At 42.7% G+C, this 22,990-nt stretch overlaps 1 protein-coding gene across 2 annotated transcripts in view; it reads right to left on the bottom strand.

Moving 5' to 3' along the window:
• The window catches only part of LOC307120356 (uncharacterized protein), a 62,892-nt gene extending 43,398 nt beyond the window's left edge, over positions 1-19,494 (bottom strand). The window contains exon 1 of one of the 2 annotated variants that reach the window (XM_079807366.1): positions 19,344-19,494. In XM_079807366.1, coding sequence (XP_079663492.1) covers positions 19,344-19,389 — 46 coding nt within the window. In that variant the 5' untranslated portion in view covers positions 19,390-19,494. The remainder of the gene's footprint in view (positions 1-19,343) is intronic. The other variant, XM_079807367.1, reaches the window with a different exon arrangement.
• Positions 19,495-22,990: the final 3,496 nt, after the last annotated feature.

The raw sequence follows: 22,990 nt of genomic DNA, 5'->3' as shown, positions 1-22,990 counted from the left end.
TTAAACCTTATTGTAAAGTGTTACCATTTTTTTTTTATAAAGTAAGTTGGCCATAGGAGTGTAAAATTAATTTGAAAAGGTAAGGAATCTTACACTGGTTCAAATAGGCTACTGTACTGTATAGGTTTGATTTATGTTGAAGTGTTTGGGACATGGGTTTTAATGGTGAGCCTTTTATTTTTGTAATCAGGCTCTCAAAGTTTATTCAAATTTGTATTTAAATTTATCGGCCAATATATCGGTTATCGGCTTTCAAATTTAAAGAATTATCGGTTATCGTATCGGCCAAAATATTCATATCGGTGCATCCCTAGAAATGATGGCGTCAATAAAACCACACCAATCTGAGCCCGAATCAGAAACAGAACATTTTAATGAAGATGATCGAGCAGAACCTGTTCAGTCCTCAAGAGTAAAGACTGCGGATCTATAGTGATCGCTACTGAATGGCACTGTTACTTCTGTATTTTTAGAACGATTATAGCCAAATATCTGTCGCAAGAACTATTAACCCAAAACACTAAACATTGGCTTTACTAGTAAGTTAGCCAAATCACACACAGAACCATGTTTAGCAAGCCTGTAGATAAACAACACATAAAAGCTCTAATCAAAGAATCATTTACACTAATGCCAAGTTCGCTGTTGAGATTTTAACGTTAGTGTTTGTAACGATAGGTGTCCGTCGGATAACGTTAAGTATGAATGAGCATTTAACAGACTGGTTTGCAGAACAGTGTTGTCATCTGTTTACTTCCTTGCTACAATGTACAACGTATTACAGGAAAACACATCGATGAAAAATAAATCAGACTTACAGGTTGTGGCCCGTAAACAGCTTCTGTTTGTAAATCCAGCTTTCAGGACAAGCCGTTGTGCAAATCCTGCATTGAACTCGCGAACATTGTGGAAGTTTTCCTCCGTGAAACGTGCTGCGGGAGGGAGCCCCGCGCGCGTCGTGCATTCACACACTGGCAGTGTTTGTCTTATGCAGCTGACGTTGTGCAAATCCGGCATTGAACTTGCGAAGATTGAAGTTTTCCTCCATGAGATGTGCTGCGGGAGCCCCGCACGCGCCTGTTCCCCTCCGTCTCATACACACGTGCATATAACATGCTGTATGTTAAACGCTCTGCAACGCACCCCCGTCCCTATGAAGGCTGAACAAAGCAAGTACCCCAGACCTGCAATCCGGATGAAAATAACAGCGTTTCCTCGGCATCGCAGCAACAACACTCCAGCCTAACTATACCACAACAGCGCCGCGATACAAAATGGCGCCCCCGACCCCCCTATTTAATATTCTCGGAGGAGGGGTTTATGTAAATATTGAGCCTGGTGATGTCACCAACCCTGGAGGAATGTCTGTAGTCGCCTACTGGCCGTTTGCTGTAGTTCTTAGAAATGGATTTCTTTAAAAGCAAATATCTCCCTTTGCTTTAAACTTTGAACATGGTAACTTTGCAGATGTTGTTTATGCTCAAGCAGCAACATTACACGCTAGCTAAAGTTAGAATAGTAAAATCGTGGTTTACCACCCCTTTAAAGATTATTCCCCAGCGCTTTTCACTCCTCCTTCCAATCGCCACCGAGTATGGCCCGAAGCAGTCTACTCCTGCTGAGTAAAATGCTGGCTTGAAAAGTTGGACTCTGGATGGAGGCAGGTCTGCCATTATAGGGATTTGTGGCTTTCCACGCCATTTTTGACACTCTTGGCACTTGCGCTGAAAGCGGCGGATAGCCTCTCGCCCTCCTGGTAGCCAATACTTGCGGCGCATCTCTGCGAAGACCCTCTCTGGGCCTGGATGGTGCAGCTGATAATCATACTCTTGGATGAGCAGCTGCGTGACTGGGTGTTTGGCATCCAGCACCACCGGGTGAACAGTTTCCGGTTCCAGCTGATTACTATGGCGCAGACGTCCACCAACACGGATGAGCTTGTCACTGTGGTCGAACTCTGGTGCAAGCTTGAAAAGTCTGCTGCTTTTGGCGACTGGTTTCCCTGACTGTAGCTGGGCATAGTCAATAGGAAAACTGTCTTGTTGGACCTGTTGTAGCAGAGCCAGCTGGGCTTGGCTGTAGGCTGTGACGTTGCCTGAGGCCGCCCCATGTAGAGTCTTCGTTGTGGCGGTCAGGAGGTCTGAAGGATGAGAACTGCTTAGCGTCCGGGTGATGACTTGGCGCGGTAGTGGTGAGGCCGCAGAAATTAGGTTTCTTGAGCTCTTCACCCTGATCTGCCTCTTTCTGGATCTGAGGACTTTGTGGCCATTTGTCTGGGGCACACCACAAGAAGGTTGGGCCTTGCCCCCAGCGGCTGTCTGGTGTCAATGTGTGGAGAGGTTTGCCGCGTGTTATGTCGTCGGCAGGGTTCTGCGCAGAGTCCACATACCGCCATGTGTCGCCCTCAGTGAGATCCTGAATCTCTGCCACGCGTGTACCAACAAACATTTTGAATCGGCATGACTCCGACTGCAGCCACTGGAGCACGGTAGTTGAGTCCGACCAGAGCACCACCCGCTTGATGTGCAGTGTGAGTTCAGATTTGAGGATCTGAGCCATTTGTGCTCCGGTCAGAGCAGCACATAACTCCAGGCGTGGGATTGACTGCTGCCTTTTTGGAACAACTCTGGATCTTGCAGTGACGAAAGCTACTTGGACGACTCCATGAGGATTCTCGGTTCGGAGGTATGCCACAGAGCCATAGGCTCGCTCTGAGGCATCACAGAACACGTGGATCTCACGTTCACAGGTGGGAGAGTCTAACTCATGGCCAGTGTAACACCTCGGAAGTGCTATGCTCTGTAGATGAGGTAACTCGTCCTCCCACTCTCTCCATGCAGCTAGCAGGTGATCTGGCAGAGCAGGGTCGTCCCAGTCACGCTTTTTGTCCCACAGGTGTTGGATGACAACTTTGGCTCTGGTGGTGTAAGGTACTAGAAAGCCAAGGGGGTCATATTGGCTTGCCACCACTTTATAGATGGAGCGCATAGTGACGACTTCTTCAGTGGCTAAAGCCTCTCGACACTTGAAGGACAGAGTGTCCTCTCGACAGTCCCACTGCAGGCCCAGGGCTGATTCTTCTTGGCCTGGGTGACCTTGGGCGATCCACTTTTCAGCACTAGCTGATCTTGCCTCAGCAGAGAGGTGACGGATGGTGTCTGGATGTGTACTTGCCCACTGGCGTAGCTCAAAGCCTCCCTCGGCAAGGAGAGTCTGCAGCTTGTCAATGATGGGCTTGGCATCTTCAACTGTAGGCAAGCTTTGTAGACAGTTATCCACATAGAAATGTCTTAACACAGAGTCTCTCACTGCATCAGCTGGCTGAGTATGGTCTGTGACGTGTCTCTAGAGTTTGGTCACCATGGCGGAGGATAACTTTACTGACCTTGAGAAGCACACGATGGCCCTGTGGTGGCTTGCCAATGTATAACACTTGGTCTGCACTTGGTATGGACAAAGGTTTGCTTTCACTGGACTTCACCTGGTCAGGCCTTCTCTCAGTTTTGTCAGTCTTGGCTAAACTTTTCTCGCTGACATCGTGCAGAGCAAGCAGGTGTCTGCTGTTGCATGTTTTACAACACATCTTCAAATCACATTCAGCTGATCTGTGTTCTCGGCCGCATCGCCAACATCGGTTGTTGTCCTGAATCCAGTAACGTTTCTGGGTGGCGCTGAGCAGTTTGAAATTTGCGCAATTATTCAGAGTGTGCTTGTAGTTCTCACAGAATGGGCAGAACTTCTTTGCATCTAGACTGGTTGGAGGGATGAATTTGGCCGACTCCCTAATCGATTTGGGTTCAGCCCCCAGCATGAGGACTGAGGCCTTAGGTGACGACTTGACAGTACACCTGAGATCTTTGGGCTTAGATCCAGTGTCCTTTCTCACGCGATATTGTGCTATATCCTCCTGGATCTGGAGCTCGTATTCCAACCAATCTGCTAGGTCCAGAAGAGTGGGAATAGGAATACGGAGCGGGTGGATGTAGCGCCTTAAACTGGACCTCAGGTCGTGCGGTAGCTTGCCCAGTAGACGGGTGACATGAGAACCACAGTCCAGCTCAACTTGCCCCTTTAAACCGAACTGCTCCAACATGCTCACCAGTGATCTGACGTTCAGGGCGAACAACCTGAATGACTTGATGTCTCCACTCTGAATGTTGGGGCCGTCCATCAATTCAGCAATACGCTGAAGGGCGAGTTGGTGTGGTTGTCCGTACTGCTGGTTTAAAGCTGCCATAGTGTCAGTGAAGGGGTAGTCTGAATTGCTATAGGAATCTGCCACCAACAATGCTTCCTCCAGCTTCAGATGATCCACTAATATCTGGAACTTGAAACGTTCAGTGGCATCCCTTGGAAGGAGATTGTCTAGGGCAATACGGAGTCTTGCAAAGTCTCTTGGGTTAGGACGGTTGAAGTTTGGGATTGTAGGAGTGGGCCCTCTGTATGTTCTTTCCTGTCCACCAGAGGGAGTCACTGAGCGTCGGCGTCTGGGCTCGTGCCGAGGTGAAGGGGGTCTACGTCTCTCACGCTGGTCTGGAGAGTAGCTGCAGCGGCGTGCAGGAGAGTAGTAACCTCGGCTTGATGGATCTCTGTATTCTCTGGAGGAATAACAATAGTCTCTGTAGCTGGCGTAGCGCTCAGGTGAGCGGCGGTGGCTGCACTGCTCATAATTATAATGAGAACTGTAGCGCCCTTCTCTGGACTCATCGCTTCGTCGCGAGGCCAGGTGCTTGGTGTGTATTGGATCGGGAGAGCGCTTAGGTGAGGGAGAGTCATACCTGGTTGATTCCCTGTAGTCCTTTGTCTCTCTACTGTGGCCATGACGCCTGTCAGAGGACCGTTGTGGTGGTGTCTCCCTGTCCCGGAAGTAGACTGATTTATACTGGGTTGAAGCACCTCCATAATCCAGCCCTTCTCGGCAAAGTCTATCTCTGGCAGCTACAGTACGTGGCTCTGAACGGGACTTGCTGGGCTCCGCTCTGGCTCTGAGCTGTTCGTTCTGTAATTTTAATTCCTTCATTGATGCCAGAAGATATTCCCTTTCTCGCTCTAGTAGGCGGCACTCCCTTCTCCACTCATCTGCAGAAGATTCCCATTTATCAGTGACTGACCATCGCACTGGGCTGTGGTGCAGCTGACCTTCTGGGGTTGCAGAGCGTGAATCAGATCTACTGTGGTCCTCTTCGTCTAGCCGCTCTCTGGACGGTGACTCAGAAGACTTCTTGGTCTGAGATCTGGTCGGGATATCAGATAAGTCATAATCTTGCAAGTAGTTAGGGAGGGACCGCTGCCTCCTGCATCGAGCACTAGACTCTTTATCCGAGGTGGTAGACATCTTGCTCCACTGCAGGCTCTGGATCCGGCTCGAAGGACCACTTTTGTAGAAGAGGACTGGCTTCTTTGATTCAGAGAGTATGAGGATCGTTAGGTAGAGCTCACAGCGGGTGATCGGTCAGAATCACGCAAGATTTCTTCATTGGAAGTATTTATTGAATTGACAACTGCATGGCTGAATATGTACAGTGAGGAGTGGTTCTGAACAAATAAAGAAATAAAACAAACATAATTAGTTGAATGCAAATGAATGGTTCTCATGCAACAAACCTCTATTTGTATTAACTGCATCCTATTCTAATAATATAGCAGAAATAAATACAATAATATTTTAACATGGCCAAAACTGGCATTAAAAGAATGAAATGTCTGTACTGTAGGTCTAAGCAGCTACAACTTTAACAATGAGTAATTATGAACCATTCGCTATACAATGGCTCCATCTGCTGGTCGCATAAATAACTACACCAGGCCGCTCAGAGAGGTGTCACGTGACGACCAGCGTACATGCGGGAGGTGCGTGCCCTATAACCAATTAACTAGGTTGAAGGCGAATATCACCTCAATAGCTTACAAACTATGAGCAGAGGGTGCTTAACTGGTATTCTACAATGTATAACCAAAGAATAATGCCTGAGTGGCAACCTATACATTGATAGAAAGAAGTATCACGATACGAGGACTAACCGGGCAGGAAAACCTGAGCTTACAGTTAGCAACACTAAACAGACAAAACACTACCAATCTATCCTTAGCAATGACAGTAAAATATCAACAAAATACTGATTCTTACTTGTAAAGACGCACACAGAATAAAGCAGTTGTATCAAGGCGGGTTGCAAGTCCGTGCGGTTAGTGTAAACTACTGGCAAAGTCTTGCACAGAATGCTACCAGCGTGCAGCGATCCTGAGTCGCTTGTGATTGGCTAATAGTCCAGGTGAAGCAAGGCATCTTCTAGTAGGAGGGAGAGAGAGAGTCACAAAGTGTCTGATGCTTAGCGGCCACAAGGGGGCCTTTTTTACAGTAATCATCCACATCATCAAAGGCGCTTGGGTTGAATTTGTTCTAATCCTAAACGGAGAACTTGTTGTTCGTATATGCATTCACCTACTATTTCTCTCAGAAATGATGATTGTGTTGGTAAGTACTCTGTGTATCCTTCAAGGGGTCATATAAAGGTACATGCACTTTTACAAGTTGATTATATGGAAATGTGTGTTGGCAGTGCCTGTACACAACCATCCTATAATGATAAAAATACCTTCAGTGTTTTTTTTTAATCTCCTTATATATTTCCCCCTGTCTCAAATCGAGCCGTCTGACTGTGTGACGTTACACGGTGTACGCCCCTCCTACGATTGTTGATTGACAGCAGCGTTTCAACATAGACCCGCCCTGAGCGAGCTGTCATCAGTTCGCCATTGTTGATACTTTGGAGCAGAATGGCGTATAAGCGATTGTGGTGTTGTGTTGTTGGGTGTAATAACGAACACAGCAGTCATTTTGATGTTCCTAAATCCGAACCGCTGAAGACCCAGTGGCTGCTGAGTTTTGTTTTAGAAGGGAATATTCCCCCCAATCAACGTCAATATTTGCGCAAATCATTTCTCAGCAAACGAGGATCAGTATAAAGCAGGTTTTGCTAATAAGCTGCTCTTGAAAAAAGGATCGTGTTCCTGCTGCACCTCAGGAAGAAGTGAGTGTAACATTTTATTAACCTTTATATTAATCTTTGCAAATCACTTGCACGCTTCGCGACGAATGAGGCTAAAGTTTACAGGGTAAGTTACATTACGGCATGCTTACTGTGTATGACGTTCTCAATATAATTCATAATCCCACGTTTATAATGAACAACGCGTTATGGTTGTTATTACAAACTGTGTACGCGGGTGATAAAGTTAACGTGGTAACACTACACTAAGCTTACTTTTGTACATGGTTTATAACGGTGTCTGTTACTGATTAAGAAGTAATGTCAAAAAAAAATCTTATAGCATAACATCAGTCTGTCAATGAACTAACATATACATCAGTAAACACATAGCAACTACGCTACTCTGCCAGTACAAAGATAGATCAAAGTGACATGACATTAACCAACCATTCAGAAACGTCCTGTTCGAACTTCATTGGGTTCGTCATCTGTTCCTGGTCCGACTCCGGTTCAAAATGATAAGGTTGCTCAGATGTGTCCTCAAGAGACTCCCGTTGCCATTATTTCTCGAAAATATACCCTCAACTGTTGTCAAGGCAGCACTCCACGTGTGTTGTGGTGTTGTGTCGGGTCGAACCGAACGCCCCACAGAGCAAAGGGGCGGGGTGAGCAAAGCTCATTATCATTTAAAGTCACATACACTGAAATGACTTGCTGAAAACTGAGCTGGTTTTGACCAGGTAAAATGAGTGTTTTCTTACAATACTAATGAGAATTTTTAATTAAAGTATATTACAAACTTTTCATTTAGACACTAAAGAATCATATTAACTTGTACAAAAATTGCATTCTATGACCCCTTTAAATTCTTTTTTTACAACACCGGCAAAGATCGTTTACACTCATCTTTTTCTTCTAACGTAACTTATTCCAGCGTACGTGGTTGCCAAGTTTTTACAACAAAACCCGCCCAATCGCTACTCAAAACTGACCAAAAACAAGCCCAATAGCTTTCCGGGGGGGGGGGGGGGGGGCTGCCTGCTAAAATTTGCATTCCTGGGTCTGTATATCACATAATTGGGGTCGCTTCAACCCGCGGACATGATAAACAACCAGCGGACTTGGCAACACAGTGCAGTTGAGTTCTGTTGACATTTGACAACTAACGTTATGCGTCGCTTCGTTGCTCTGATTGGTTGTAGGTCTATCCAATTGAGGTCTTTCCTGGCTCGGTTGAAACACGCCCCATAATCACAGCCCAACGGAGCAATATCAGACTCAAATTCTGACTAGAATTGAGTATGACGACGTCAGGCTACTGGCTCCCTATTGTCCACCATAATCAGTTCAAACTACTTGTCTTAGCACATTCATAGCAGACTTAATTCAGTCTTGTGCTCCCAAAAAATGTGCCTTATTAACACAGATATATCACCCAGAGGAAAACAAACGGTAACACTTTACAATAAGGTTGTATTAGTTAACATTAGTTTATGCATTAGTTAACATGAACTAACCATGGACAACACCTCTGTTCAGCATAAGTTAATCTTTGTTAACATTAGTTAATACAAATCCAGCTGTTCATGTTTAGTTCATGTTAGTTCACGGTGCATTAACTAATGTTAACACGATTTTAATAATGCATTAGTAAATGTCAAAATTAACATTATATACATTATATAGCATTTCACAATCTGCTCAGTTACTGGGATTTTCACACACAACCATTTCTAGGGTTTACAAAGAATGGTGTGAAAAAGGGAAAACCATCCAGTATGCGGCAGTCCTGTGGGCGAAAATGCCTTGTTGATGCTAGGGGTCAGAGGAGAATGGGCCGACTGATTCAAGCTGATAGAAGAGCAACTTTGACTGAAATAACAACTCGTTACAACCGAGGTATGCAGCAAAGCATTTGTGAAGCCACAACACGTACAACCTTGAGGCAGATGGGCTACAACAGCAGAAGACCCCACTAGGTACCACTCATCTCCACTACAAATAGGAAAAAGAGGCTACAGTTTGCACAAGCTCACCAGAATTGGACGGTTCAATATTTTTCCCCAAACGCAAGGATGCGCTGGCCCACGTCTGGCCCAGACACCCTCTGTATTAGATTAGATTAGATAAAATTCAACTTTATTGTCATTACTCAAGTACAGGTACAAGGCAACAAAATGCAGTTTAGGTCTAACCAGAACTGCAATAGCAGCAAGTGCAGGATATACAATGGTTGAATAAGTGCAGAACATGGATATGTACTGAATATATATAAATATATATATAGAGATGGTTATTACTATAAACAGAATTTACAGGTGAATATGTACAGTGAATAAATATACAGATGGTTAGTAAACAGAATTTACAGGTGAATATGTACTATCAATATATATAATATACAGAAGGCTATTACTATAAACAGAATTTTACAGATAGAGGTATACAATGACATGTTAGGCTAAGATGAGGAATATAGCAGTGGATTAAGGTAGTGCAATAAAGTATGGACAGATGCTCTCCGAAAACAAGTGTAAAAGTGCAGTGGAAAGTGATTGCATATTACAGTTAGAAGTACGGTGCAAAATGCATATGTAAATTGCATATGCATAAGTTGGTACTGTAAATAACAGTCGGCAGTGCAAATGAGCATAATCCAATTAAGGTATGGTAGTGCAAGATGCATAAGTAAACAGTTGTTACTGTAATAAACAGTCGGTAGTGTAAATTGACATTCAGTAGTGCAAATAAGGCAGATGTGAGGTAGGAGAGGAGAGTTAGCAGTATATGAGGGAAGTGGAAAATCAACGAGGGTTCGAGTTCAACAAAGAGACAGCTCTGGGGAAAAAACTGTTCTTTAGTCTGCTGGTCCTGGTCCGAGGCACCTGAAACGCTGGCCGGAGGGCAGGAGGGAAAACAGTCTGTGGGCTGGGTGAGAGAAGTCCTTAAAGATGCTGCGAGCTCGATGCAGACAGCGTTTCCTCTGGATGTGCTCGATGGCAGGCAGTGGAGTCCCTGTGATGCGCAGTTTGGGCAGTTTTCACCACCCGCTGCAGTGCCATGCGCTCCGCAACAGAGCAGCTCCCATACCATACTGAGACACAGTTGGTCAGAATGCTTTCTATTGCGCAGTGATAGAAGTTCACAGGATAGCCGAGGAGAGCTGACTCTTCCTCATTGTCCTCAGGAAGAAAAGGCGCTGGTGAGCCTTCTTGACCAGGCTGGAGGTGTTGGTTGTCCACGACATGTCTGCCGAGATGTGGATCCCAAGGAACTTGAAATTGGAGATACGCTCAACAGCCATTCCATTGATGTGGATGGTGTCGTGTCGTGTGTGCCTCTTGACTCTTTCCTGAAATCCACGATGAGCTCCTTCGTTTTGGTGGTGTTGAGGAGCAGGTTATTATCAGTGCACCATGTGGCCAGGTGCTGGATCTCCTCCCTATAGGCAGTCTCATCGTTGTTACTGATGAGGCCAATCACCGTAGTGTCGTCTGCAAACTTGACGATGGAATTAGATCCATACACAGGCTTGCAGTTGGAGGTGAAGAGGGAGTAGAGAAACGGGCTTAGCACACAGCCCTGTGGTACACCAGTGTTAAGTGTGATGGACGTGGAGCAGGTGAATCCTGATCGAACATTCTGGGGTCTGTTGGTCAGAAGTCCAAAATCCAGTTACACATTGAGGTGTTGATGCCCAGGTCTCCAAGTTTGGCTATTAACTTGGTTGGGATAACAGTGTTGAATGCTGAGCTGAAGTCAACAAACAGCATACGTGCATACGTTTTCTTATTGTCCAGATGAGTGAGCACAGAGTGCAGTGCCATGGAAACTGCATCCTCTGTGCTCCTATTGCTGCGGTAGGCAAACTGGTGTGAGTCCAATGTGGATGGTAGAGAGTCTTTTAGGTGTTCCAGGACCAGCCGCTCAAAGCACTTCATGACGATGGGTGTGAGTGCTACAGGGCGGTAGTCATTAGGGCACCTCGGGCTAGAGTGTTTTGGCACTGGCACAATGGAAGTGCTTTTAAACATGTTGGTACAGCTGCTTGGGCAAGAGACAGGTTGAAAATGTCTGTAAAAACCCCAGCGAGCTGCTCCGCACATGCCCTGAGAACATGACCAGGGATGTTGTCTGGTCCAGCAGCCTTGTGCGCGCTGATCCGGCTCAGTGCCTTGCAGACATCTGTGGAGGAGAGTGTGATTGGTGGGTCAGCTGAGGGATTGAGCTTGGTGGCAGTTTCTATGTTGTCTCTTTCAAAGCGAGCATAAAAGTAATTTAGCTCGTTCAGGAAGTTGACATCAGTGGCTGCGGGGGTGGAGTGGGTGGGTTTGTAGTCACTGATGGCCTGAATGCCCTGCCACATGCGTCGAGGGTCAGAGTTGGAAAAGTGTCCCTCTATCTTTAGCTTGTAGCAGTGCTTGGCCTTTTTGATGCCCCTCTTCAGGTTAGCTCTGGATGTGCTGTAGGCTTGTGCATCTCCTGATCTGAAGGCTGTGTTGCGTGACTTCAACAGGAGTCGCACTTCCTTGTTCATCCAAGGCTTCTGATTTGGGTATGTGCTGATCTGTTTCTGGGTTGTAACACTGTCAATGGTGGTATTGATATGATCCAATACAGAGGAGGTGTAGGAGTCAATGTCCGTGTGAGTGCCACTAGTGGCTTGAGAAGCAAACATACTCCAGTCTGTGTGTAGAAACCTTTCCTGGAGTGTGGTATCTGCCCCCGCAGGCCACACCTTGATGGTCTTCACTGATGGCTTCACACGGTTGATGAGGGGTGCATATTTGGGGGTGAGGAACAAAGAAAGGTGATCTGACTGTCCCATGTGGGGGAGGGGTGTCGCAATGTAAGCTCCAGCCATGTTTGTGTAAACATGGTCTAAGGTTTTGTTTCCTCTGGTTTGACAGGAAACATGCTAGTGAAACTTGGGTAGCACTGACTTTAAGTTTGAGTGATTAAAGTCACCTGCAACACTAAAAGCAGCTTCCGGGTGATCAGTCTGTTGTTTACTGATGGCTGCGTGAAGTTCTTTGATAGCAAGCTTGGCATCAGCATCCGAGGGAATATAGGCTGCAGTTATAATGGTGGAAGTGAACTCCTGCGGTAGATAAAACGGTCTACATTTAACCTTGAGAAACTCAAGGTTAGCTGAACAATGACTCCCAACAATAGCAGAGTTTGTGCACCAAGCTTTGTTAATGTAAATTCACAATCCACCACCTCTGGTCTTACCGGAGCCATCTAATGTTCTATCCGCCCGGAGTGTGTGGCGTCCTGCTAGCTCAATAGCGGTGTCCGGTATTCCGCTGTTTAACCAGGTTTCCGTTAAGATTAGGACATTACAGTTCAAAAGTTTCTTGCTGTGTGTGATGCTGAGTCGAATCTCCTCATTTTGTTCACTAGCGACCGTACATTGGCAAAGAAAATGCTGGGTAAAGAGAGCCGTGTGGGGTTAGCCTTAGCTTAGCTCTTAGTCCTCCGCGCTTCCCCCGCCTTTGTTTACGATCTCGACGCCGCCTGCGAGCACTTCCGCCCGGCCGGGTAGAGTGCATAGCCTCGGGTGTCCTAGCGATCTCAGGAAGGAGTCGAAGATTGTCCATAAAACTGTCGGAAATTCGCAAACCAATATCCAAAAGCTCACAACGGGTGTACGATGTAAAGCCACAACTGTTCTGGATGAACGGACCCGAGATGAGTAAGAAAAATACAGCAAAATTGCAGAATCTGGAGAGACCTGTACTCGCGCCGCCATCTTGGATGATCGCAACACGATCACCCAAGGGCCTGGCAATCCGCATACCTGGCAATCCGTTACTGTTAAATGTGTCATCCTCAAATATTTTCTTGACTATTGTTGTTAACCGCTCATAGGTAACCTGGGGCCCGTTTCAATAAGGAGGTTCAACCAACTTCAAGTTCAAACTTGAACTCTGAATTGACTTACCCTGAGATGAGAAACTCTTGAGTTTTCGGTTTCAGAACAGCTAAGTTAGTTCAATCAACTCTGAGTAGACTAGGGTTGCCACTAATGACTATTTTTATATTGATTAATCTATCGATTCATCTATCGACAAATTTCTCACAATACTTTTTAACAATTTTACTTAAAGGGGTGGTAAACCACGATTTCACTATTCTAACTTTAGCTAACGTGTAATGTTGCTGCTTGAGCATAAACAACATCTGCAAAGTCACAACGTTCAAAGTTTAAAGCAAAGGGAGATATTTGCTTTTAAAGAAATCAGTTTCTAAGGACTACAGCAAACGGCCAGTAGGCGACTACACACATTCTTCCAGGTTTTGCTGACATCAGCAGGCCCAATATTTACATAAACCCCTCCTCCGAGAATATTAAATAAGGGGGGGGTGAGGCCATTTTGTATCGCGGCGCTGTTGTGGTATAAGTTAGTTAGGCTGGAGTGTTGTTGCCGCGATGCCAAGGAAACGCTGTTATATTCATCCGGATTGCAGGTCTGGGGTACTTGCTCTGTTCAGCCTTCCTTGTGGGACGGGGGTGCGTTGCAGAGTGTTTAACATACAGCATGTTATATGCACGTGTGTTTGAGTCAGCGGGGAATCAGGCGCGCGCAGGGCTCTCTGCAGCACAACAGAGGAAAACATCTAAACATCCACCGTCTTCGCGATTTCAATGCCAGATTTGCACAACGTCAGCTGCGTGAAAAAAACCCTGCCGGTGCGTGGATGCACGACGCGCGCGCTGCACATTTCACGGAGGACAACACAAACTTCGCGAGTTCAATACAGGATATGCACAACGGCTTGTCCTGAAAGCTGGATTTACAAACAGAAGCTGTTCACGGGCCACAACCTGTAAGTCTGATTTATTTTTCATCGATGTGTTTTCCTGTAATATGTTGTAGCAAGGAAGTAAACAGATGACAGCACTGTTCTGCAAATCAGTCTGTTAAATGCTCATTCATACTTAACGTTATCCGACGAACTCCTAACGTTACAAACACTAACGTTAAAATCTCAACAGCGAACCTGGCATTAGTGTAAATGATTCTTTGATTAGAGCTTTTATGTATTGTTTATCTACAGGCATGCTGAACATGGTTCTGTGTGTGATTTGGCTAACTTACTAGTTAAAGCCAGTGCTTAGTGTTCGTTTTGGGTTAGTTCTTGTGACAGATATTTGGCTATAATCGTTCTAAAAATACAAAAGTTAAAGTGCCATTCAGTAGCGATCATTATAGATCCGCAGTCTTTACTCTTGAGGACTGAACAGGTTCTGCTCGATCATCTTCACTCAAATGTTCTGGGTCTGATTCGGGCTCAGATTGGTATGGTTTTATTGACGCCGTTGTTTCTAACACTGACCAAAGCACAGTCTACCGGTGAAGGGAAGGGGCGTGACGTCTCCGACATACGTGCACTAGGCGTTTAGCGAATCACAACACACTGGGCCAGCTAACCAATCAGAGCCCACTGCGTATTTGAGAGACTCGCTTCATACAACCCGGAAAGCATCAGACCGTTTTACAAGGAGGGACAGAGCAGTGTAGAATAAAGGTCAAATATATGAAAAATAAGGCAATTTTTTTTTAAACGAAGCATGAACACATGTTACAGTGCACCCCACAAACACAGTCAAGCCTTCAAAAGAATGTGGTTTACCACCCCTTTAAAAACATTTAATTTAACTTGCAACTTTGACATTCAGTAGTGTACTATAAAAAAAGTAAACAAGCCCTTGACAAAATGTAAAACTAAAAATGTAAAAATGTAAAAGGTACAAATTTGCAAACCAACATAAAACTGTAAATGTTTGTCTCATCCAAGAATTTTAATTCTGCCACCCTGAACCCTGGCTAACAAGCGAATAGTGTCCGGCCGATGGCGCCGCAAGCTCGTGCAGTGCTGTCAGAATCAATCCGTGCATATATTAGAAAACTTACCATTTTGCAGTTTATTTAGTAATTGTTTAAGGCCATTTTGCGATTTCAATAATCATAAAATAACACAGCAAAAAGTCATTTCATGTGCTCTTGGGGGCCACCTGGTGGCCAAGCAGCCGCTTAGTTCGCTTATGCCTTGGGCCGGCTCTGCATGCAGGTCTTAAAGGGCCGGACCTAATATTCTGTGTGTTTAATGTTAATCAAACAACAAAAGAAAATAGAAAATCATTTTGACACACTTTCTTGTGATGAGAACTGTGACTGATTGCATTGATCATCTGAAGCGCACATGCTGCCGGAACGGCACTCTTCAAAGTGAGAGCGCAAACATTATTTAAAGCGGAAACACCATTTAAAGCAGCACTCCTTAGTGAAAGCACAAACATCATTTAAATCACCAGATCACATTTAGTTTTACTTGCATGATTATTCAAAGCATTTTAGATGGTTTATTCTACATGTATAATGCATTAATAGCGGGAGAGGCGGGATGAATTATGTGATGAACATGTTTCAAACATGATTAATTCTATACACATGAGCATGGGGAGAGAATGCTGCCTGCATTGAAAGCGCGAGTAATGTGTGAGGAAAAAAATTAAAGTTTACGGAGTTGCAGTGACATTATTACATTAAACAACGTTTTTAAAATAACGTTCAACGTTCTTTTTTAAAATAACAGTATATTAAAAGCGCTGAAAATAACAATAATAAAGTCAGTAATTTTTCACCCCAGACAGATGCAGTTGTAACCTAAATATTTTATTTTTGGATTTAATGTTTGTTCACATGAAGTGGGGGTGGCATGGGATCAGTTGATGCTGTATTTAGCTTCAGATAAAAACATTCACAGTTATTTTAGAGCTCCTTGGATTATTTTTCATCATCCATTTCATAAAATTTTATTACAGATTAATAAACTGTATGTAAAAGTATTTAATTTACAAGTGTCATGCTTGTGCTTTGACATCATTACTGCTTTATTTATTCAGAAAAAGAAGTAACTTATATTTATTTGTGTATTCTACTTTTCATTTTATTACTGTAACAACAGCGCCTCCACTAAATAGGCTATATATAACATTCTACCGGGGCACTAGGACCTGGAGGAGCTTCAGCTTCTGTAGAGGCTGCTGCGTGCGCTATAGTGGGGAGACGCGATTGTGCTTGTTTTGGGCTAGTTTTGTTGTGAAAACCTGGCAATCCTGCGTTGATTCACAAATTCAAGGCAGCATTTAAAAACTGACAATATAAATCACCATACATGCAATGCACTTGCTTGTTTTCACTTGAAGAATGACCACACGGCTGACGTGATCTTATCGCTATAGCAGTCCTTGCACACGTGAGTTATTGCAGGCGCATATCAACACGTTATCATATCGGCAACATATCGGCATAATTTTTTCATATCGGCCGATGCCGATTTTTATATTTTAAGCGTTTATCGGCCGATTCCGATGTCGTGCCGATAATATCGTGCATCCCTAGTCCTGATAACAATACACCAATAATAATATTATTTTAATAATAATAAAAAAGTACAAAATTAAAAAAACACTCTTGATTTTGGCTACGTGGATACATATTGTATCATGAGTTCAGAATCGAGATATATATCGAATCGTGACACGAGTGTATCGTAACACCCCTAGTGCGAATATCTTGTCTGACGTTCTGAACGCATGTCTTGGAGTAGGCTACAGCATAGCTTCCAGTTTCTCAGTAGATGTTTTTCTGCAAGTGCTATATCGTCCCCTTGGAATTATAAGTTGTGTAGCCTACATTTTGGAAGTTTTTATTTAGAAAATAAAAAGGTTCTTTCTACACAGTCGAATGGAATGCAAAAAATTAAATTGTATTTCCGCCAAAATAAAAGCTCTGTTTAATATTTAAAAAAAGTCTCTTCTGCTCATCAAGGCTGCATTTATTTGATCAAACAGTAATATTGTGAAATATTATTATAATGTGAAACAGCTGTTTTCTATGTGAATATATAGTAAAGTGTAATGTATTCCTGTGATCAAAGCTGAATTTATCATCATTGTACTCCTGTCTTCAGTGTCACATGATCCTTCACAAATCATTCTCATATGAGGATTTGATGCTCAAGACACATTTATGATTATCAGTTTTTATATTACAATATTTTTAGGATTCTTTGAAAGCTTTCTATTTAAGAGAAATGCTGTCCTTTTGAACCTTCCATTCATCAAAGAATCCTGGGGAAAAGGGAGCATATTCAGCATAAGAGACTAGGCTACTTGAAAAAAAGAAAAGAAAAAAAAGTACATATCCCAGTCTGAACTGTAGTACTGTAAGGCTTTGAATATTAACATCTGAGCACTCTTGTGGGTTTGCTACTGTCACAATTAAAAACTATGTATGGGTAAAAACACGACAGGCAGACATGATGTAAGCTACACAGCTACAACTACTAACATTGATACTGGGTGTGCGAATGATCAAGAATTGACAATAGTCAATCGTATTGGTGGCACAGAGGAGCCCCCAAATAAAATTCTGCTTAGGGCCCCATAAGGGCTTGGGCCGGCCCTGCCTGCACAGACCATACATTGTAACACATCTGATTTCTCACTCAACTCTGTATACGTTCACTGAAGACAAATCCGACTGTGTTTACCTGAATACTCGCCAGGACGTGCATTTTTACATATTTTTGACCATTCAAACCCAATAATCCGCGAAACTGTGAAACAATGAGGCTCCAAAATTACGATTCAACATGGCAACAGCACCCAACAAAAAGACGTCCACTTCCGAGTCAATACGTACGTTTATTTCTTAATCACTGTTATAATATGTGAATATATATATATATATATATATATATATATATATATATATATATATATATATATATATATATATATATATATATATATATATATATATATATAATATATAATAGTGAAAACTGGCAGAACAGTAAGTTATTGAACTAAAATTCATTTTCATGGCAAAAAAAAAAAAGTGAATGTGTCAGTTGCGTCTCACGGTGCCAGGTCAGTGGTGCATTAAAGGTGACTGGTCGTTAAGCCGATGAATATGACAGTAATGAATCGTCAGACAGGCACAACTGTGACAGGTTGTCGTTAGGATGGCAAATTTAACGATAATGGATCACCAGGTAGATACCAGTGACAGGTTGAGTTGCAGACACACAAACAATATAAGTGTCATGCCACTGAATTTTTACCCCAGCTCAGAAATTGCCATCACCCCTATACGGGTGAGGATCAGTAGCCATTAGTTGCATTGGAGTGACGTTGATTGATTTTCTAAAGGAGGTGCTGTCAATTTAGAACTAGTGACGCTTAATTCCGCCCTAATTGACAGTTGAAACTGCAGTGTTTGGAAAAGAACGACTGCTTAAAGGGACAGTTCACCCAAAAATGAAAATTCTGTCATTATTTACTTGCCCTCAAGTTGTTCCAATCATGTATACATTTCTTTGTTATGTTGAACACATAGGAAGATTAGTCAATGGTGCCCCCAAAGCAGCTTACAAACTTTCTTCAAAATATCTTCTTTTGTGTTCAGCAGAACAAAGAAACTCATACAGGTTTGGAACATCATGAGGGTGAGTAAATGATGACAGAATTTTATTTTTGGTTGAACTATCCCTTTAAAGTGCACCAAATAGGCTACTAAAGAGTTATTTTGAAATACATAAAATAATCAAATGTAAAATAATATAAAATGTGTTCTGTTGCAAGTTCACATACTTGATCTAATGTTTTCTTATGGTTTATTATTGAGCTGTCAAATTGTAAATGTTGAAATAATCATTTCATGTAGTATTCTTTATTTCTATCCTTTATGCAAGGGCGGGAGGTGTCTGGGCGTCCCTTATTTTGCCACACTGAAAGTGGCAAACGTCAAATCAGTTCTCCATTCAGCTTCTTTTGGGAGGTTTAGACATTTAAAAAAAAAAATATGTTTGCTCTGTCTAAATACACTTCAGAGTGTGTGTACGAGAGAAAGTGAAAAAGCATAATAGGCCTTTATCACAGAGGAATTGAATAAGTGCGCGTCGAAGCAGTGCACCGAATCTAACGGTTATGCATGTTTTCAATGTGCTGTTAACACCTAGCTGAACAAACATCACTTAAAATAAGCATCTGGAGGATGATTTAAAAATCCGGACATTTTCAGAGACGGTAGAAGAGATAAACTGATCTGTGTACAGGATTTTCCAAACTCTGCTGAATTTTTTTTAATCCAACACAAGCCGTATTACAATATTACCCCCCAATATACACGGTGCAACGTCCTATATTCGATCATTATTTTTGTTTAATTGTATAAAAGTAATAGCCTACAAGTTTGCTAGACACACCGGAGATATAAATGTTTCCGGTTTATTGAAACCGAAAGTGTTGAAATATAAATAAATGTTACTCACCTTCCACGAGTAATAAAATAGATAGAATGAAAAAAAAAATCCTCATATTGATGCCTTTTCTGATCGCGTCCAAAAACTACCTAAATGAGCCTGATGTTGGGCTCGAGTCTAACAGACAAAGTCACGTGATTTCTGAGAAAGAGGGTGTGTTAGGTCATAAGCGTTAAAAGACTTGGTCAACACGCCAAACAAACGGAGGTCAGTCGATAAAAAAATATATATTTATTTTTGCAATAAAAACGTTGAATGATGAATCCTGTACAGACACTCAACGATATAAATGTGACACATTATTATACATCCAACCGCTTTATTATCTGTAGGGTTTCAATCGGGGGACTGGAGCCTATAGCCTGTCTTTTTTAAGTTTATATATTCATGTATTTCTTTCGAAACTTACTAAAGTCAGGAATTAAGGACCTTTGAAATTCTTAACACACTATAGGCCTAGGCTATTTTAGACCCAGCATATAATTATTGAATCTTTTTGAACGATTGTGTTGAAATTAACAGTTCTGTTACAGTATTGGGGTGTTTTTCCATAGACATATTATGTGTTTTTCTCTCCCTCGAATCGGTGTTCTGATTGGTCGTCTTTGTATTGGTGGGCGTCACCATCATCAGTCCGTCACCGAAGTAGATATTCTCAATTCAGGACACAAGGGGGGGATGATGTGTTGTGTCTGAATGCAATGACTTTGATGTAGCCTAGTTTCATATACTGATTGGCTACAAGACACAACCAAAAAAAAAAAAAAAGAATGTCACGATAAAGGGAAGAATACTATCTGGGAATAAATACACAATCCAAACTTTAAAATCTCTCTAATTAAGATCATTAAGGGTCACTTGGTCTCTACTGACATAGCTTTGGCTACAAGATGTGGTCAACTGGAACTCAAAGTGAATAAGTTCAGTCAGTATGAAATAATTAAAATAACACTATTATTAGAATTAATGTGCAAACGTCAAATCAGTTCTCCATTCAGCTTCTTTTTGGAGGATTAGAAATGAAAAAAAAAAAAGAAAAGTTTGCTCTGTCTAAATACACACACTTGAGAGCGTGTTTACGAGACAGGAAGTGTGCAAGACTGTCTCATATTTAAAAAATGCCAAAGTGCAGTGCCCTTTATGCACACTTAGTGTATCCCTGTCATGCATTTTGTTCAGGGGAACTCGCCTCCCCCTAAATTGCGAGATGTTGAGGAAAATATTCCACTGCAAGTTAAATTAATTTGATTTTACATGTAATTTGATAGTAAAACAAAGTGTTGCACATTTTATTGGTGCAAAGATGAGAAGGCTATGTGTATTTTGTACAACATTTGCAACTTTTTTTTCTTCTTTTTCTTTACATAACAACTACTTAAAAGACATTTAGAAGTATAAGCTATTTAAATGCAAAGTATTGACAATTAAATAATAATAAAAAAAAGCTTTGTAAACATTTTTTGCAGCACTGTAAGTGTGCCCATCGGGTAATCAAAAGTTCTATTTACATACTTGCAGTCTTTACACCTACTTGAACACTTGGGCCAAATACAGGAAATACGTCAAAGTAGACAAGTGGTCATGTGCAAAAACCTCAAGTGTGGGTATTTGGATAGGGCAATTGTTCCCTAAACAGACCGCAATGAACAGAATATGCTGAAAATAAACCACAAGAACAGGTGATTACAGGTCTGGTTTGTTTGGACTATTGGAATTCAAAGTGAAAAAGTGTGAAGTGAGAAGTAAAATGAAGAACTGAAAAAAAAAAGACCACATCAACATGTACATGGTCACACACACACACACACACACACACACACACACACACACACACACACACACACACACACACACACACACACACACACACACACACACACACACACACACACACACACACACACACATGTTTGGTTTTCATCTTTTATGGGGACTTTCCATAGGCGTAATGGTTTTTATACCGTACATACCGTATTCTATCCCCCTACACTGCCCCTGCCCCTAAACCTAACCCTCACAGGAGACATTCTGCAATTTTACATTTTCAAAAAACATCACTTAGTCTGATTTATAAGATGTTTTCCTCATGGGGACCTTAAAATGTCCCCACAAGGATGAGGATTTCGGATATTGCTATCTTTGTGGGGACATTTTGTCCCCATAACGTGATGATTACCAGTCCACACACACACACACACACACACACACACACACACACACACACACACATATATTAACAATTTATTTAAGTCCACTTAAAAGAAATGATTTACAGGAACATAAACATTATAAGTGCAGTTAAATTACATGTACAAAATCATGGCCCAGTGGCATACACAGATCTTCACATCTCTCAGGGGTTATGGGTATAAGTAGCAGCGTCTCCTCCATACATGGCGGCTGCCTATGATAGCAGACAGGGCACAGTACTTCGCCAGCCGTTTGGCCCTCTTTTTGGGCATCCCAAGTTGTTGAAGCCCTCTTACCACCAGCCTATGTGTGTGTCCTAAGCTGCCGAATATGAACACGAGTAGTCTGCCCCGATAACCGATCTCTGAGATGGTGTTTAAGAGCGGCTGGTATTTAATGACCTTGGTCATAAAGGCTTCCTCCCTGCTAGAGTCAAAGGTGCATGCCATCTCCAGAATGAACACCTCACTGAGCTCCTCATTTACCACAGTAACATCTGGTGTATTAGCAGACAGATGTGAGAAGGCATCAGAGTTACCATTGCCATGCTGGAACATGGATGCTTTTACACTAGAGTGTTTATATGTTTTTACTGAAGGTGAGAGATGTTTTGATACATCTTTCACTATAAGGTCCACTATTCTGTCGTGGCGTGCGATGTACATTCCCTTGTAAGCATGGCAGCCTTTCAGAATGTGTGGAAGTGTCTCAGTGATCTGTTCTGTGGTGTGATGTAGACAGTGAGGGACCTGGGTTGTAGGAAACCAGATGGAAAGGTTGAGTCTGGTAGGAAGAACTTGCAATCTTGCTTTTACTGTGAAGGTGACGATGTCCTAACTGAGTGCAGTGTTCTTCAGAAACGAGTGAGAGACAGAGTGATCAGTACAGGAGAGACATGCCAGTTTCCCCTGAAGTCTCAGTCCAGTCCAGTGCTGTTTTTGGTGATGTTGGTGTAAGTCCAGGAGAGTTCGCCGGGCACCTGTAGATGTTAGCGGGTAGCTGTGGCCACCATATGTGGCTGTTGCCTTGACATAGATCAGGGGATCAGTGATGAAATGGGGCTCTGCACACACACACACACACACACACACACACACACACACACACACACACACACACACACACACACACACACACACACACACACACACACACACACACACAGTGAATTTATTTTCAGATGTCTGATCTTGTATATTTAATGTGTATGATGGACTTTTTTTTCTGTTAACATGAATCTCATGGTATGACTTGCCCTCATTAAAGCTTTACAGTAAAATAAAAACAGTAAAATCAAATTACTATCATGTAAAATAAAACATCTTTCAAAGTGTAACCTGCTGCGTTCTGAGTTTATTTCAGGTTTGCCTAGTGTCAGCGTGACCCAAATGAATGTGGTTTCTTTCTGTTGAGTTGACAAACGTCTTGCTCATGTTCACTATTGCATGTGTGCGGTTGACTGATGG

The sequence above is a fragment of the Gobio gobio genome (genome assembly GCF_949357685.1).
Source record: "Gobio gobio genome assembly, chromosome: 24".
NCBI classification, from domain to species: Eukaryota; Metazoa; Chordata; class Actinopteri; order Cypriniformes; family Gobionidae; genus Gobio; species Gobio gobio.
This window is presented reverse-complemented; position numbering and strand designations above follow the sequence as displayed.